The 20,145-nt window shown below is 41.1% G+C and overlaps 1 protein-coding gene across 11 annotated transcripts in view; it reads right to left on the reverse strand.

The window, feature by feature from the left end:
- SMYD3 (SET and MYND domain containing 3) overlaps nucleotides 1–20,145 on the reverse strand; it is a 635,613-nt gene that overhangs the window by 96,772 nt on the left and 518,696 nt on the right. For all 11 annotated transcript variants that reach the window (XM_065589166.1, XM_065589169.1, XM_065589168.1 and 8 more), the window contains one exon: nucleotides 17,161–17,271. In XM_065589166.1, coding sequence (XP_065445238.1) covers nucleotides 17,161–17,271 — 111 coding nt within the window. The remainder of the gene's footprint in view (nucleotides 1–17,160; nucleotides 17,272–20,145) is intronic.

The following is a 20,145-nucleotide window of genomic DNA, read 5'->3' on the forward strand; positions in this document are numbered from 1 at the left end:
GGCTGGTGCCTTTCTATGTGTGATTCATGAGAGGCTCTGGGAGCACTCATGCATTCTAGCTGGGTGTGGGGCTCCACATGCTGTTGGGCTGAGTGGTAACAGGGCCTGGAGGGGTTTGCTGCTTGTCATTAGCAAAGCATTGAGAGAGACAATCCAGGCTGGAGAGTTAAGGGGGGCACAACAGTCCCATGGTCCCAGGCTGCACCCCAGGGATCCCGTCACAATAGGACATGGAGCTGGCGGTCAGTGGTTCAAAGGAAGGTCTGGGAAATATTGAAAGAACAAGATTAAGGTCCCATTGTGGTGCTGGTTTCACCACTGATAAGAAAGTTCTAATGAACCTCTTCGGGAATCTGGTTACTGTTGGGTGAGTAAAAATAGTATAGATCCTCAACTGCGGATGAAAAGCTCTGATTGCAGCAAGACGCACCTGTAACATGCTAACGGAAAGGCCCAACATCTTGAGAGTGAGTAGGTAGTCTAAAGTAATAGAAGTTCCTGCAGATTCTGAGGATAATTGTTTCTGCTATATCCAGGTAACCACGTAGCATTTTCTTATGGAAATCTTTCTGCTTTGATTGAGAACAGATTGAACAGCCACTGAACATAAATGCACTAGATCTGACTTCCATTTAAATACCAGGCCATGAGATGAAGAGGGCCTGGGTTGCGGTGCCTTGTCACACCAGTTTCTTGAGTCATTAGATGCAGAAAGGAATGGACGTGAATAGGAGGATGGGTTGATATCCTCAGAAGGTCAGAAAACAAAAATTGCCTGGGCCAGCTAGGCATGATGAGAATGATTATTACAGCAATTCATTTGTGGTATCAGTGGGACTGGAGGAAAGGCATACCTCAGGTGGTCTTGTCCAAGGTAGAAGAAGGGCATCACCCTTAGAGTCCTGGTGCAGAGCTGCTCTGGAGCAGTACAGGGGAAATTTCTTATCTGTTTGGGAGGCGAATGGGTCCCAGAATGGTATTCCCCACTGGGTGAAGATCTCGTTCAGAATGGAATTGTGCATCTCCCACTGATGGTCTGTGGAGAAGTGCCTGCTGAGACTGTCTGCTGGGGAATTCTGCACACTTGGTAGATATGCTGCAGAGAAAGTTATATGGCTTCTGATGCACAATTCCATGAGCTGATTGCTTCTACACAGAGAGGAAGGGATTTTGCTCCCCCTCCCCCCATTTGTTTATGTAGTCATCAGGTTGCCTGACACTATTTGGGTCTGACATGATTAAATGAGTGGAAAGAATGCCTTGGTTAGATATACCACTTTTAGCTCTGGTAGGTTGATAGGCATCCTGACCTCTCGAGGACTGGCTAACTAAACTATACTAACTATGCTAAATACTAAAAACTATCAATAAATTTATTTACAATAGATTTAAAGGTTAAGTTGAAGAAGCACAGAGAGAACTGTGGACACAGAATATTCCAATTTAGGCCATGTGATGGTAAGAAAGAACTGGAGAGGTGTCAGTCCGCACTGCCCTTTATAGCCTCAGTTTAGAGCCCAAGAACAACAACTGCGCTTGTCCGGACCAATGGATACTATTTGCTAGAAATCTTCAGGCTCAAGTGCATGGTGTGCATGTGTACACCGTGTATGGAATACACACAGGGATCAGCACTCAAAGAACAACATGGGATTTAAAAACAAAATTGAACCCACCTGGCTTCCCACAAATCACAGCAAAACCAATCCCAGAATACAAGCTGCTCAGCAGCAAAGCAAAGCGTCATGGGATACCCCCAAGAAAGCTACACCCTAAGTTCACAACAACCATGTGGTCAAACAATGCAAACTGAAAACAGAACAGGCGTACTGTGGGCACACAATTGGTATGATTTGTGTACTGCAAGTTACCTGACGTACATAAAAGAGCTGTGGATTAAATCCCCCAGGTAGATACACCCTAAGAAAGGCAAGGGGATCGATGCTTTCTATGCTGTGTTACACTCCCTCTAGAGTACACCACAGTCAAGGAATTTAATCACAATGTGCACTTTTATAGTAGTTTTCATCCAAAGCAAATTCCAAATAATAATTAATGCGCTCAGCACCCTTGTGTAATAGGTATTGTTATACCTATTTTACAGAAGAGCAAATTGAATCACAGAATGTATTTTACTTGTTCAAGATCACACAGCAAGGCAGTGGCAGTCGGGTGAATAGACTCCAACCATAGGATCCCTTATGCTATTACTTATGGTATGTGCCACTCATTGAATGAGGGATAACATTTTAAGAACTATCATAGTGCCTGATCCATAGCCCAATGGAACTATAGTTCACATAACTCACCTTCCTCCCACCCTAGCACTCTAGATAGTTCTCTATTTCATCTAGATTAAGAACATATTCCATTTCGCCATGAAGAGTTGTAGCAATGAAAATGATCTATCTGGATCTAGACTGTATTGTTTTGCCTTGACAAACATAACAAAGAGATTGGATTGTTCATGGACTTGGTAATGGGCTAGAGTCTTGAGCTTTAGGTTGCTGGTTCACGTCTGGTCCATGAATAAAAGATGTTACCAGCTAATGGCTTTTACATTACTTGACCTATGCAAAATGAATCAGTGGTCTTAACTTCAGGTCCTAGTGAACAGATGTCTGCATTCCAAAAACACACTCTAATTTGTAATTATTGGAAAAGAGACCCCATCCAAAGATTCCCAAGCACATTTACAAACAGTAATTAACCTCACAATGCCTGAGGCAAGGACAGTGAGTATTAATATCCCGATTTTATAGGTGAGGAAACTGAGACACCGAAAGGTTAAGTCCCAGAATCTCAAGGGTATTTAGGTGCCTAAATATCTTGCCCAAGATCACAAAGGAAGTGTGTGGCAGGGATGAGAATAGAACCTATGTCTTCTGGTACCCAATGCTATAACCATAAAATCAACCTACTGTTATGTTCATGGCATACACAGAGAGAAATTATACAAAAACATAAAATACACCTTCTGGATGGCTGCAACATAACACTACTTTATTTCTTACAATCCAGAACTGTAACACACAAGAACCAAAAACAGAGACAAAGCAGGCAGAGAGGTACAACTCAACCCACCTTATTCTAGTCTGACCCTTTATAGGCTGACTACTGAAGACCCAGAATGCATGCTTCCCTGCAGAGCCTCCTAGACTATAAGCAGGACCAAGAAACCTCTTATACTTAAAGTGATAGTGTTTTTTCCCCATAACAGATCTGATCAGTGGCTCAAACTTGCATGACCACTACTATGTGCTGCACCCTTTTATGGAAAACAGACATCTTGAGTCTCAGCACAGCTGCAAATCCAGCACCTTTCACAAGCATTACAAAGTCACTTCTGATGTTAAGAGAAGAAACAGACATCATGAAATGCATGTTTTCATATAAATGTTGCAGTGTTTCATAAGAGAAAAACAAACAATAAGTAAACTGTATGGAAGAGGTGTGAGAAACAGCTATTTTCTAATGCAAACGTTGATTTGCAATTTTAAAAAAAAATCTGTAAACCTCCAAGTTTTGTTAATAGTAATGTTCTCAGTATTAGCACTCAGGCCTGGTCTACACTAGGAGGTTATGTCGAATTTAGCAGCATTAACTCAAATTAACCCTGCACCCGTCCACACAACAAAGCTATTTATTTCGACATAGAGGTCTCTTTAAATCGATTTCTGTACTCCTCCCAGACGAGGGGAGTAGCACTAAATTCGACATGGCCATGTCGAATTAGGGTAGGTGTGGATGTAATTCGAAGCTATTATCTCCGGGAGCTATCCCACAGTGCACCACTCTGTTGACGCTCTGGACAGCAGTCCAAGCTCGGATGCTCTGACCAGCCACACAGGAAAAGCCCCGGGAAAATTAGAATTCCTTTTCCTGTCTGGCCAGTTTGAATCTCATTTCCTGTTTGGACATCGTGGCGAGCTCAGCAGCACTGGCAACGATGCAGAGCTCTCCAGCAGTCAGGGCTGCTCACATCCGGGTGTCCTTGCACTTCAGGGGAGGGGACAGCAACTCACAAAGTTCCAGGAAAGTTCCTTTACGCATCCGAAAGTTTCGCAGCCACTGTGATTCATCCCAGACCTGCAGCACTATGTGGTCCCACCAGTCTGTGCTTGTTTCCCGGGCCCAGAATCGCCATTCCAAGCATCAACATGACCCATTGCCACCATGATGTACACGGCACGGGGTCCCGTGCTTTGTGAGAGGTCTGTGCCCCTCTCAGACTTAATGTCCTCACGGCGCTGCCGTAGCCTCCTCGCCCGATTTCTCAGCATCTGCCTCTGAAAAAGGTGGATGATAAGGTGCGAGGTGTTGACAACGGCCATAACTGCAGCGATGATCGCAGCAGGCTCCATGCTTGCAGTGCTGTGGCATCCGCGCTGTCAATCACCAGAAAAGTGCGCGAACTGATTGCCCGCTGGCGCTTTCACGGAGGGAGGGCAGGAGTGACGGTTGAACGACGACAGTTACCCAAAACCACCCTCAACACATTTTTTGCCCCAGCAGGCATTGGGGGCTCGAACCAGAAGTCCAATGGGCAGCAGGGACTGTGGGAACTGTGGGATAGCTGCCCACAGTGCACCGCTTCCAATGTCAACGCTTGCCCCGTTAGCGTGGACTCACAAAGTCGAATTACTGTCCTTAGTGTGGATACACACGTTCGACTTTGTAATATCGGTTCCACAAATTCACTTTAAGTAAAATTGAACTACTCTCGTAGTGTAGACATACCCTCAGTATTGTAATTATTACCTGTAATTAACCCTACTTGTGCTGGAAAACTGCACATTTCTTTACTAGAGGCTATTACTTAGATAAAGAGGGATTTTTCAATAGTGCCTATGTGACTTATAAGCACAAGTTGCATTGAATATCAGCAGAACTTGCACTCTTGAGTCACACAAGTGTTTTTGAAAAATCCCACCTATAGAGTATAAAGCAAGTTGACAGGAACTAGCACTGAGGAAAAGTGAATAAGAAATTAGTGTGAAAGTGATTTTACATGGCAAATAGAGGGTTTCTTGGAATTTTATGGAGAGCGGAATGAAATGTCACCACTGATGCTTGAATTAATTAATAGTGAGTTTATGGCCAGAAAGAGCTGATATTTGTAATTAGCTTGCCTGCTCTTGCACTGTAACTTCACTAACCTAGGGAGCCTTTTTTGTCACAATGAAAATATGGAAGAGCCAGGAAGTTAGCCAAGAATATGAGCCTTATGTCCATATTTCTTGTTAAAAATGATATTAAATGAAACCCTTCAGATCACATGAACATACTATATTAAACTCTCTTCTTGTGATCACATACACACACGCATATAAACTCTCTAGTAAAGTTGAGTTAAAAAAAGTTTACATCACTAGAAGAAAAAAGAAATCATGCTTTGCCAGTTACTTGATTTAAAAAAAAAAAAAAAAGACAATTTGCCTTCATATTTTCATTGCGTTCAGCAAAAATGGAAAGTGATTTTTTTTCTTGGGTAAAACCTAGGGGACAGCAGTTGTTACAAAAATGTGGAAAATACCTTTTTTTTTTTTTTAAAGTGACTTTCCAGCCAGAGCCTATGTGAGACATGTTGTGTTATGTGACGGGATTACATTTTGATAATTTTCATAATTGAAAACTGGTCAGTAAGGAAATTTCATATATAACCACATTCTGTTGGTTAACTCCTTTGGAGTTTACAGTTTGTTTCCCCATGAAGCCTAAAGGACTCCTCATTTAAATACAGTCCCTATTTGCAACAATGGCTTCAAGACAAACTGCCCAAAACCTCCTGATTGGATCCATGGTTTAGACTCCACCCGCCATAAACACAAATGCTAGTTTCTAGTCTTGGACTGGAGCAAAAAAGCACCCTGGCACTACATAAACTCTGCATTCTCCTCAGACGAGAGGGAGACTCTGGAGGGAAGTGTGCAGGACCCACAACAGCAAGGAGTCTACAAGCAACCACAGCTGAAGGTGGTGATATTTCTTGAAGGAAAAAGGTTCATTGGGACAGCAGCTAAGGTTTTGGCACTGAAGTGAAGATGGCAGAAACAATGCAAACTGATCTTTATAAGTAAAGACTTTACTAACTTCAGAAAGATGGATTGAGGAGGAGGGGGAATAGAGGGAGGTTTATTGTTTGCTTTTGTTGCTGTAGTTGTAGTAAAGGAATTCCACGGTCATGGCCCTTTGTTTGGTTTGACCTGCCAGAGCCACTCTCAATACCACTCCAAGAATTGGTCACAATGAAATGCTTCAAAAGCAGGGCCATCAGTTTCTCTCTCCCAGGCAAGAAGTGCATAAATTCTGCAGTGTCCCTATCTACAACCACTCCTTGGAGAAGGAGATCCTGAACCCAAGTGACCAGCTTAGCTGCATGAAGACTAGTTGACCCTACAATGTTTCTCAATGAGATTAAAACTGAATATTAATTAAGATTAATGTCATTGGTTTAGTATCGCTTTTCCTACACCTCTTAGAAAAATACAGCGCACCAAAACACCCATTCTACTGCAGACTACCATAGAATTAAACCCATGCTATTAGCTAAGATTCCCCTCACACGGTGTTTGGCATTCTGTGTACTGTATTTATGAGTAACATAGGTATTACTATCGATTTTAAGCTGCTGGTTACATGGATAAAAGCAAATATATACTGCAAAACTTCTTCAAATAGTCCTTTTGATGGATTATAGCTACCATATTTTACAGTCAGATGAAAAATCATACTTTAGAATTTCCTCATCTTAATGCTCAATCTCATTACAAGTGAGTATTATTAATTATTTTGTATTATTGTAGCATCTAGGAGCCCTAGTCATGGACCAGCACCCCACTGTACTAGATGCCGGACAAACACAGAACAAAAAGGCAGTCTCTACCCAAAGCCACGTGCCAGCTTGCTGTCGGCTCAAATAAAGTTCATTTTAATAGGTTTATATTAATCTTAATAAGAAAAATCTGATTTATTTAAGTTTTACACTTACTTGTACTCAGAACTTTAATTTCTGGGCTACTAAAATACTTCTAAGCTTGATAAGAAATTAATCAAAAATGGACTTCTATGCTCAGTAATGTTCATTGAACCATGCTTGCCTTGCTGTGATCTGCCAGTTTGGCATCACCCTTCTAAGTGTTCCTAACAAGTATTCTCTGAAGAAATTAAGTACGTTTCCCTCAGCTGGAGACTTACACACATCTCAAACAATCCCAGACTCCTCTGACCCAGGACCAGATATTCACAAAGTTGGCTTTGAAGCTAGGCATCTCAATTGATAGGGCACTGCACTATCATTCCACAAATATGTGGTCTTAAAGTATTGCTTTTAGAAAAGTACTGCTTCTTTATCATAATTACAGGAGCCTAAAACTAGATTTGCAACTCAAGTGCGCCGAGATTGTATTGGTGCATTCTGTAGATTAGTAAGTGGTTCCAGCCTCCAAAGAATTCCCTTATCCATCAAATTTCATGATGTCAGTAGATTTAAACGGCTAAAAATATCTTTGTTTTCTTTCAGCTCCATTTTTAGAATACCCTTCTACTTACAGAACTACAAAATCTTGAGTATGGGAATTAAATTCTGTTTCAACTTGGACTCAGTCTCAGCTGTGTTATTTTTATTTATCTTCAATAATTTTCAGTTGGGCTAACTAAAGTTCATGCTATCTCAGATTACTCACAAATTTGCGGGTAAGAAATGCTTCCCTATAATCCATACCGTCTCTCGGTCTGTTTGTAAACATTATTATTGCTATTTATATTGCAGTAGTTCCAAAACCCCAGTCAGAGCTGGGCTTCTAGTGTTTTAGACACTATACAAACTCAGTGTAAAAGAAAGACCTGAAGAACTTAAAGTCTAAAAGGAGAGAAGCCAGACAAAGTGTAAAGGGCAAAGGATACAACATGCTAGTAAGTGTTCAAGGTGGCAAGTGACCGGCACATGTATTGTCGGTGTTGTGGTTTTGAGTTTTAAATATAAATTATCTCCAAGTGTTCATCCACGTAGCCATTAATCTGTTTCTTAAACCAATAATTTGCATTGTCATTCAGTTACACAATACAGTGTATGCACTAACGGTGACTGGAGAGTTGAAGACATTTACTGAAAAGCATATCTGTTACTTATGGCAGGAAAGATGGAGATATATGCATGGACATTTAGGCCTATGTGACGTTATTGATATAATCTGGGACCATACAGATCATTGTTGCAACCAAGGTCCTGTAGTAGCATGCAAATCTTGTATAAAGGGGGTCAAATGGGGTGTCTAAGACAAGGTTATGGTTTACTGGTTATGATTATGCTGTCTATATGTGTGTATCAATTTTGTAGTTGAAGTTATAAATATTGGCTCTATACTGTCTGTATTTCAAACTTATGCTATGCTGCTGGGTGACATCCCAGACAAACTGGTGTTAGCTCTGCCTAGCCTGCTTGATGGCCCATTAAGGACCATCAGCTATACAATGGACCCATTGAGAGAAGGCAAATATTCCTTGAGACTCAGCAAAGTATGCAGGAACTTGCCCATGTGACTCCAGACTCCATTTTGCTGTAATTTTCCACAGTAAGAACAAAGAGGTGTTCTTACACCTGGAAAAGACTATATAAGGCTAATGCCTCATCTCCATCTTGTCTTCAATCCTGCTTCATACCTCTGGAGGAACTTTGCTACAAGCTGAAGCTTTGAACAAAGGACTGAGGACCCATCCCAGCGGGGGATGTATTCCAGAGACTTGATTTGAACCTGCAGTTTATTCCATCGCTGCTGCAAGCCTGAACCAAGAACTTTGCCATTACTGTATGTAATTGATTCCATTTAATCAATTCTAACTCTCATCTCTATCTTTTTCCTTTTATGAATAAACCTTTAGATTTTAGATTCTGAAGGATTGGCAACAGCGTAATTTGTGGGTAAGATCTGATTTGTATATTGACCTGCGTCTGAGGCTTGGTCCTTTGGGATCAGGAGAACCTTTTTCTTTTACTGGGGTATTGGTTTTCATAACCATTTGTCCCCATAACGAGTGGCACTGGTGGTAATACTGGGAAACTGGAGTGTCTAAGGAGATTGCTTGTGAGACTTGCGGTTAGCCAGTGGGGTGAGACAGAAGTCCTCTTAGTCTGGCTGGTTTGGTTTGCCTTAGAGGTGGAAAAAACTCCAGCCTTGGGCTGTAACTGCCCTATTTGAGCAATTTGTCCTGAGTTGGCACTCTCAGTTGGGTTCTGCCAGAACCGCATTGTCACAGCCTATCTGCATTACAATCTGTGTTCTGGCTAACCCAGTCTGGGTGCAATGTAGGCAGGATGTAAATATCAAAAGACCATCTTTTGACTGTAGTAGAGGCAGAGATTTACTATAGGTGTGTTACATTAATATTCTTGTAAAGAGAGCATAATATATTATCGACTGAAATCACAAATTGGTATCACTTTGACTTTATAAATATATAGACTATAGGCTTGATAGTTCAAAAATTATTTAGACAGTAAATCCCAAAGAAATATATAGAGCTACTCTAGACTTGCAATCGTGTCTCAGAATTGATATTCAGCATGACCGTGATGACATTGGTTATTTATATCCGTATAGGTAAAATTGTTTTATTTATTTTGTAAATTGCAAGGATAAATTTATTCATTTCTAAAAAGTAACTTATTTATACTATATATAGCCTATCTCCACTAGTCTTACATAAGGTAGAAATTCAAAGAAAATTAACTGTTCTCTTACATCACAGTACTATACTCAAATCAGAATAATACTGAATGTGCAGCAAGACATACACATGAACAAAAGAGAACAAGTAGATCTGAAGTCCATCAGAGGGGAGCACAATAGAACACCTTTGGTCGTATCAGATGAAGAGGCATTTACAGGGGAAAGGGAATTATTTTGACTGGTCAATGCTGGCTGACTCTGAGTAGCAGTATCCAAATAAAGTCAGAGAAAGATGAACTTAAGGGAAGCAAAAGTGCTTGCAAAGTCCTGAGCCCAATGGTGGCATCAGCTGAAGCAAAGTAATTAAATCAGGAATGCTTTAAAAAAATTACAAATAGTGGATTAGACTACAGCCTTGCAGATTTCCTCCACTGAAGCATGACCTCGACTCTTTCATCCTATTAACATAAAATGTCATGGCTCTCTTAACTTCTAGGGAGCTGAACATTCTTTTGGACATGAATGGGGAGCACACCGTTACAGGAAAAACAGATGAGTTGCCCTTGGAAAGAAAGGATGGTGAACCACCTTAACTTTGTGAAAGAACAGGACTGAAATATGATACTGGACAATTCTCCAGTTCTCCTGGCAGAAATTATAGCTAGAAGAAGCACAGCTTTAAGACTTACTATAGGTTTCAGAGAAATGTGAGAAAGTGGTCCATAAGGGGGTTGGCATCAGGCATTATAAACCAAAGATGAAGTTCAAAGAAGAGGAACATTTCTGATAGGTTGGCAGATATTGGAAAAGTTGAGACACAGAGGAATGGCCCCTTATGGAGCCCAGTAATAGGTGGCTCTGATAATGGATGTTTTGTCTTGGAGAGTGCTTAGTGTAACGGTCTGTGAAAAGCCTTCTTAGAAGCAGCAAGACCATGGGAAAGGGAGCAAAATGAAGGCCATATGCCTCTCAACAGATGACGACATTTTTATGGACTTGATTTAAAAGGGACCTGGTTTCCTGGATTTTAACAGCATATTAATAACCTTTCCAGAGGTGCCTTCATCAAGCAAGATTAAGTTCTCATGTAAAACCATCAAATCTGGGAACTGGAGGTTCAGATGGAGTATTTGAGTTTGTGTTAGGCTCAGGATCCAGGAAAGCAGCCACAGGCTTCAATGCTTATTTGGAGGAGATACGTGAACCAAAATATCCTGGGGAACAGTGTCCAGAAGATCATTTACTAGATCTAGTTTTGTCTTTCAAATGACAACTTCTGGCTTTCTCACTGCTCCCTGTTGTCTACATATTTGTTTTGGACTCTTGGTTCCCAGGGAGGGAGCCTGTCTTTATCTCTGTGTCTTGTTCAGTGCAGAATGCATGGTTAACACTATACAAATAATAAATAAAAACAAACATGAATAATAATTAGTGCTGATTCAGTGCCATGAACATTCAGAAAGGAACCATACTGCCAGGTGGGAGCTTACCTCTCACCTCCAAAGCCTGAAACACTGATAGAACTAGGCTCCATTCCCCTGGCAGGAAAGAGTTTCTGCTTGAAGCATCTGTCAGAAGTTTTACATTTTCTTCTAGATGGCTGACTTTGAAAGTAATGAGATTCTGTTCCTCCCAGATGAGTTAAAAGGGTTGGACTCTCAGGAGAGAGCTACACTCCAACTCCTCCTTTGGCAGTACAGATACCCTATGACTGTGAAACTCTCAGACCCAAACTGAAGCTGATTTGTGTCCCTGAATGTGAACAGATTCTGGCAGACTGCTCTGAAGTCCAGTCTATTTATATAAACTGTAGTACATTTTCTGTGCCCTCTGGCAACCCAAGTGAGCCTCCAGCATAGTCCCGCAGACCCACGTCCATTGTGACCAAAGCCTGTGGAGACAATAGTCTTGAAACAACCAGGAGAGATAGACTGTTGTGGTGAGAGGGATCAAAATCCATTTGTCAAGGTCTGACACAGTCTGCCGGCCCAGGCTTTGATCAGGAAAAACTGTAAATTCCAAAGATGGATCAAGCCCAAGGAAACTTCACACCAGAGGACTCTAAAAGGCTGAAGAGATTAAGCCTTGGTTGAACCAACATCTGAGACTAGAAATTAGAAATGCTTGCCTTTGCTTTCAGTGTCATTTCTGGCATTACAAATACTCTGCCTGTGACTGCTTTGAAATGCATCCCAAGAGGATAAGATCCCCTCAAAGGAACAGAGCATTGTTGGATTGGTTGTCAAGTTTCAGGAACAGATTCAGGGTTCATGTCACCACCACATGGCTCTGCAGAAGGGAGTAAATGTTTATCAGCTAGTCATCTAGATAAGGAACCAGTGATATGTTTCAGGAGCTTGTGATTACTTCTGTTAATCTCTTGAGGCTAAAGTCAGACTGAAGGGGTGGGTGGAATATTGAAGTATTGATCCACAGGATAAAATTTGGGATATTCTGTTTCAAATTCTGGGGTGCTAGTGGCATCTTGAGATCAGCTAAATAAATTGCTGTGTCTTTTTCCCCTTGCAAAATTAGTAGTTCTGGCAGACCTCTTCCCTTCCCAGACTTGTAAAAGGAAGAAGAGAAACAAACAGTCATTTGTTATATCTTCTGGAACTGGATAGTTTCAACTAGTCTTGTGTGTTTAACCATACCACTAGCAGCAACGCTCATAGAATCTTGCAAAGAGCCACAGACTTTCCTCCTTTGGACTTTATGGTTTGGGGTGGGAGGGTTATGTTTAGCTGTATGAGTGGGAACGTTTTCAAGGGTCCCTGTTTGTTTCATGCTCCTGCTCCCCACCCCCAATATATTTTGGAATGATTTTGAGATTTCATCTTTAATATTGCACCTGGAGAACATGCTAAGTACAAATAAATAAGTAAACATGAAAATAGCAATCAGGATAGAAAGCCTCTTGGAAAGTCTGGACACTGACTTCTGGAAGGCGGCAGCAACACAGTTAGCAATTCAAAAAGAAACCTCACGATACGTTATATCAGTGGTGGGCAGCCTGCGGCCCGCACGCAGCCCGCAGTTCCCATTGGCCGGGAATGGCGAACCGCAGCCACTGGGACCTGCGGGCAGCCATGCCCGCGGACGGTTGATGTAAACAAACTGTCTCATGGCCTGCCAGCAGATTACCCTGATGGGTTGTGTGCGGCCCACGGACCGTAGATTGCCCACCACTGTATCATTTGTTTATCTGAAATATGTCCGGTTTGGCCAATGTACATGGCAGAGGGGCACTGCTGGCACATGATGGCATATATAACATTAGTAGACGTGCAGGTGAATGAGCCCTTGATGGTGTGGCTGATGTGGTTGGGTCCTCTGATGATGTCGCTAGAGTAGATATGGGGACAGAGTAGGCAACGAGGTTTGCTACAGGGATTGGTTCCTGGGTTGCTGTTTCTGTGGTGTGGTGTGTAGCTGCTGGTGAGTATTTGCTTCAGGTTGGGGGGTTGTCTGTAAGCGAGGACTGGCCTGCCTCCCAAGGTCTGTGAGAGTGAGGGATCGTTTTCCAGGATAGGTTGTAGATAATTGATAATGTGATGGAGAAGTTTTAGCTGGGGTCCAATGGTGTTCTGTTATTTTCCTTGTTGGGCCTGTCCTGTAGTAGGTGATTTCAGCAATGCCCCTCTGCCATGTACATTGGCCAAACCGGACAGTCCCTACTTGTGAGGTAACTCCCTTCTCTTCATGTGTCATTATATAATGCCTGCATCTGTAACTTTCACTCCGGACTTCTTGTTGTTTGAGTGAATGAGTACTAAAGGAAAACAATAAAATGATTAAACAAATAAAACCTTTAGCCATTACATTATAATTAGCTCTGGCAACATTCAAATGCTGGCCAAATGGAAAAGTGACTGGGGATTCAAATTCAAGTTCATTGCTTCTGACCTTGACAGCACCTACTACTAAATAAAGGATTTCAAAAAACAAACGAGGCTAAAACATTAAATCTTGGCTCCCAATTAGAAGGACAACTCATAGCAAAGAGATTCGGTAAACACAAATCTCTCTGAAATCCTTGGCTGAAAATTTAGAACATTAACAATACCTTGGATTATGAGAGTGGAAAAAAACAGTCCCTCATTTAAAATGTTTGTCATCACTGTAATCCCATCTTTAATTATAATTGATGTTAGGGGCTTTCGTGTGCTGGATTGGTAATACACTGCCAAGAGTTCAGCTTCTAGGAAGGAACAGTTTCCGAATCATAGTGAAGATTGATCTTAAAATGTCTGCAACAAATAATAATGTATAAACCCATCAGAGGTACAATGAACTGAAGATGTTACAGTAGTAATAACTTAACTACTGACAGTCAGCAAGCATCCTGTGAGCAAGTTTTCTGAAGGTTTTCTTATTCCATTTACTAATCTGCCCTTCAAGGTAGGTCAAAATTGATTATTTTTATTAGTTAGAGTTGTGACTCATGCCATTAAATTTGGTGGTAACCCAACATTCTAAAGAAGAATCTAAATTTTACTTTGGTTGATCTTACAATGAGACTATGTTAATTTTCCATTTTCAAACATCCAATGATTAGGTAGTGAGCTAGGCTAATAATCATTACAGAATGTGATAGGACAGTGTTGTGTGTTCTTTAGATGTATGTGTATTTATAGTTAGACAACTATTAATACATACTGATGGGCAGCAGCCCCAGCTAGGATCAGGGCACCATTACAGTTGGTGCTGTATAAAAGTATATGAAGAGACAGAATATCATCAATATACCGAATATCTTACATGAATATCTTACAGTCTAAGGCCTAGATAATGGAAACCCTTCGTAGGGGAACTACAGAGCTCACCAACCACGGTTGGGGGAGTGTTGAGGATTATGTCATTAGAAAACTGGAAGCCTCCTCTTCTAAGCTGTATGAAATTCTCTTATCTAGTCATGAGACATTGGACAATGACACTGGTGCAGGACTGAATATTGCTGTTCTATGCAATTTTGGGGAAAATGCCCCATTTGATGAAAAATAAACAAATATTCTTTGGTTTCCTGATATTTTTTATATATATATATATAAGAAAACTATTTTCACCAGAAACTTTAGATAATGCTTACATGAGTGACACACAAAAAAGCAATGAAGCAACTGAGTAATGCTATCGTTCTCTGAATTCATATATAATTAGAAAACAGAGGTGATGGAAAATTGGTTACCACTTGATTTTCTAAGAATCAGAGGTGTGAATTCATTCTATTAGCTTCTTAGTACTACACCATACACAGACCAATATATATCTAACTCTAGTCTATCCCAAAGGAGGAGAAGATGGCTGAAAGAACAAAATAAAACTATTGTCATTGTAAGGAAGAGTTTGAATCTGACATGTAGTTCAATGGATAAAAATGACTGGCAGCTGAAATCCAGGTTCTGTTGAGTGGCAGTAATATAAAAGTGAAATCACAACTACTAAGTCAGCACAATTTACCAACAGTGTTCAAAAGACATATAGATTTTAACTATGGGATTGCAGCAGGACACATCCAAAGGTGTTGACCTGATCCCAATAGGAAGGTGTCTTCCTAATAGACAATGAATGACATGCCCTCAATTCCCAGAGAAGTCAATGGGAACTGAAACCACTCAGAAGTTGGCATGAGGATTTTAGCATCTCTCAGGGCTGAGCCTTTGGTCTTTACATTGTAATAATACAGAAACATTGGGGGATTTCAGAATGCTGCCAGAACAAGCCTTCCAAAATATTTTGCAATAACATTTCCCCTGGGAAATTTGCCACTACACAAAATTGATTTTCTCCTAGAAGTTTCACTCTAAAAAAGATTGAGGGAAAGAGAGAGACTTTATGACTGTCTGGAGGGCATTTAGAGCACTTTATTATTTTCATCAATGTGAGTACACGCAACCCCTCTTAAGATTTAGTGAGTGTGATACATGGGCACTTGTGGTACAGCATACTCCACAGAACTTACTTCTTAACTCACTCATCATTTTTCAACGTGCTGAGCACTTCTCACTATCGCTACTGTGCTACTTCACAGCCTCTGATTTTTAGGTTGAATTTGGATGCTCAACTTTCTAAATGTGGCTGTACCCATACTGAGATGAATGTGTTGGATGCAGCGCGCCCAAACAATTCTCAGATGCTATGGCACTCAAGAAAACAGTTAAAAAAGCAGGTAGAAACCCAGCTGCTTCCCTTTATTCCCCTATTTACAATATCAGACCAACATTACAGCTATACATTGACATCACCTCACATGCCAAACTCCCACTGATGTCAAAAAAGAGTTCTCCGCATGAACAGAAAGCAGTTTATGGCCCTTAGTGTGCAAATAATTCTGCTATGATCCCTTTTCTTTGAAATGCTGGCTGCAGTGCCATAGGATTTGTTAGACTTTTCAAGGACTTGGCATGCTTTTAGGGGCATTGTACTCACCAGCATCCCTCCCCGCTCTCACACTGAGTATCCAGAGGCAGCACGTAATTGAAATGGAAATTTTGAATTTCTCTCTCTGTTCTTTGGAGTAGAAATTACATCTTGGATCACACATTACATCATCTCGTTCTTTAGAATCATGTTTGCATCACTTTATGTCATGCACATCTGTGGTCTGTTGGCAAGGCACAGCTACATTAAGAGAGGGACCCAGAGCGGACATTATCAATTTAAAAAAAAAATCTAGGTTTAGTTAGAGGAATAAATACACACTGCTACAGAGACAGATTAATTTTGTATATTCCACAGGATCTCACAACATGTTGGAAAAGTAGCTAGCCCAGTTTGTGTTCACACTGTACAGCTATTAAACCATGCTTGAACCAAACTACAGGTGCCTGTTTGTGCCCTCCTAGGGAGCAGTCTTGAACACAGTTCTAATGCTGTTAAAGCTTAGTGACCCAATGCTCCACAAACAACTTCCGACCTTCTTAATGGAACTTTCATGCAGAGTGCAGAGGAGCGGAGCCAGCTGGGAACAGAGTTTCACAACACTGGAGCAAATTCTGCCTCCAGTGGGTGCAGCAGGTGATCGCTATAGCTCAAGGTTTTACTGTTGTATATATTTTTCAAAATTGGTTTAGTTTTAGACCTAGTGTGGACATAGTTTTCCCTAAAATCATACAACCGTTTTCAGTTAAGAGCAATGGTTTTCCTTTTGAAATAATGGCTCAGTCACATTAACCCTCAAGTTCAGAAGTCCCTGAAGCTCAAACTGGTCTGACCTGCAATATTCAGGACTGAAAACAAATTCTGGTTCAACAGGCATTACACATTTTAGCAAGTAAGGCTGCTTATCAGGTAGATTACTTGGCCTGCTTCTCTTTCATTCACACTTGTCTTTCACAGGAACATCAACAGCACTGAGGGCAAAGGCCATTTGGTTCTGTCTGTATTCTCGCAGTACAAGTAACGAAAGATAAGTCCCTACAAATCGAGACGGCAACTGGTCACAGGCCTTGGGAAATTATATTTCAGTGACTGGAGATTTTACTCAACATACCTTTTCTTGTGTCTTGCATAGAAGACAGTTGCATTCAAAGCAATACTGGCGCTTCAGATGTTTTTGACGCTCACTGCTGGGCATCAGTGATTCAATATAGCTGATAGTGAGCTATGTGCAACAAACAGAAAAAACAGAACTGTTATACTTAAGCATCAATTCAGTATATACCGGTAAGTAGAACTGGTTGAAAAAAAAAATTACCAAAATATGTCCCAGTCACAAAATCTGATTTCATATAAATGGATACATCCCACTGAGAAAATCTAAATAATTTTTTTCATGTTAACACTGCCAAATCAAAAAAAATTTGGAACTTTTAATTTTGAGAAAACTTTTAATTCTTCAAGTTTTTGTCCTGATTTTGAGATGAAAGCAAATGATGAAGTATCCAAATTTCCTATGGGATGGAAATTCCATTTTCTGACTAGCTCTGACTGTAATCCTGGACTCCAGCACCATCCAAATGTCTAAAAATATTTTGACTTAAAGATACCACTTTTATTTGAGAATATGCATTCCATTCTATATATGTCAACTAGGTTAGTTTTATTTCAATCCTATCTCACTATTTTAAGTATGTCTACAATATCAATCATTGGAATATTTAAGTACTGTTTTGTTGTGACTGAAAAAACATAAGACCCTTCTATCTAGATTTGCTGAAAATATTCCCAAGTAGTTGCAAGAAGATACACAACAACCCTGATTGAAATTAAATAATAATACTTGCATCTGTCAACCTCTGGAACTCCTTGCCAGAGGGTGTTGTGAAAGCCAATACTATAACGGGATTCAAAAGGGAGCTAGATAGGTCCATCAATGGCTATTAGCCAGGAGGGGCAGGAATGGTGTCCCTAGCCTCTGTTTGCCAGAAGCTGGGATTGGGTGACAGGACATCGATCACTTGATAACCTGTCTGTTCATTCCCTTTGGGACACCTGCCATTGGCCACTGTCAGAGAACAGGATACTAGGCTTGATAGACCTTTGGTCTGACCCAGTATGGCCGTTCTTATGTTCATTTCTAGCCCTTTAAAAACCCTAATGCCATTCAGGTAAATTCCAATGTTAAAAAAAACAAAAAAACAAAAAAGAAAAACATTCCCCACCAGCCAGAAATTTTAAAGGGCCAGAATCATGGCATTTATATAATGTGCTATATGTTTAGAGCACTGCATAGGCATTCACTAATAAGAAGGAGCGTTTGTAGCAAAATAGCAGTGCAGTTCAGATCAGTCCTCAGGTGCTTAGTCACACGTGCTGTGGATTACAGGGTACCCAATGACCACTGATGTACTTCAAAAAGGGCAAAACTAGATATCAGGTCACATTACTACATCTTGCACCTAGATTCTTCAGCTAACAGGGAGACATTTTCACATGACTCCTAGTTAAATCATGAGACTGCATTCAAACAGAAATTACAGGGAAACCTTACCAATTTTCACTAATGACTGGGAGATCCAATTGTCAGTTACTGAGTTTTGCAAGTTAGTGGGTAGTATGAGTAAACAAGCAATTAACAAGCAAGCATAATGCCTGTACTTTGTTCATTTGTTATTACAAATGTAATTTAATATTTATTACACATAGAATAACAATGTTAAAGAACATTGCTAAGGTTGCAAATTCAAGCACCCAAAATTTCCACAGGTGTGGGGGGCGGGGAAAGGGTGGGGAATAGTATGTGGTCATGTAATTAAAGAGTATATCATAATGCATACACATAAAGGGATCAAATTAAGGATGCCCAAGCAACTTTTATTCCAGCATTTCCAAACTTCTGAGTGCCTGACTGCAATCTTAACAGGGTGGAAATATGATGCATCAGGTATTAGCCCCTTAGCAAAGGGGAAACCAGGAACCACCAACTCCCTCGGTAACCCATTCCAGTGCTTCAGCACCCTCCTAGTGAAAAAGTTTTCACTAATATCCAATCTAAACCTCCCACATTGCAACTTGAGACCATTACTCCTTGTTCTGTCATCTGGTACCACTGAAAACAGTCTAGATCCATCCTCTTTGGAACCCCCTTTCGGGTAGTTGAAAGCAGCTATCAAATCCCCCCTCATTCTTCTCTTCTGCAGACTAAACAATCCCAGTTCCCTCAGCCTCTCCTCATAAGTCATATGCTCCAGCCCCCTAATCATTTTTGTTGCCCTCCGCTGGACTCTTTCCAATTTTTCCACATCCTTCTTGTAGTGTGGGGCCCAAAACTGGACACAGTACACTCGATGAGGCCTCACCAATGTCGAATAGAGGGGAATGAGGACGTCCCTCGATCTGCTGGCAATGCCCCTACTTATACAGCCCAAAATGCCGTTAGCCTTCTTGGCAACAAGGGCACACTGTTGATTCATATCCAGCTTCTCTTCCACTGTAACCCGTAGGCCCTTTTCTGCAGAACTGCTTCCTAGCCATTCAGTCCCTAGTTTGCACCAGTGCATGGGATTCTTCCGTCCTAAGTGCAGGACTCCATTTGTCCTTGTTGAACCTCATCAGGTTTCTTTTGGCCCAATCCTCTATTTTGTCTAGGTCCCTTTGTATCCTATCCCTACCCTCCAGCGTATCTACCACTCCTCCCAGTTTAGTGTCATCTGCAAACTTGCTAAGAGTGCAGTCCATGCCATCCTCCAGATCATTAATGAAGATATTGAACAAAACCGGCCCCAGGACCGACCTTTGAGGCACTCTGCTTGATACCGGCTGCCAACTAGACATGGAGCCATTGATCACTACCCGTTGAGCCCGACGATCTAGCCAGCTTTCTATCCACCTTATCGTCCATTCATCCAGCCCATACTTCTTTAACTTGCTGGCAAGAATACTGTGGGAGATGGTATCAAAAGCTTTGCTAAAGTCAGGGAATAACACGTCCACTGCTTTCCTCTCATCCACAGACCCAGTTATCTCCTCATTGAAGGCAATTAGGTTAGTCAGGCATGACTTGCCCATGCTGACTGTTCCTGATCACTTTCCTCTC

Source organism: Chrysemys picta, chromosome 3 (genome assembly GCF_011386835.1).
Source record: "Chrysemys picta bellii isolate R12L10 chromosome 3, ASM1138683v2, whole genome shotgun sequence".
NCBI lineage: Eukaryota > Metazoa > Chordata > Testudines > Emydidae > Chrysemys > Chrysemys picta.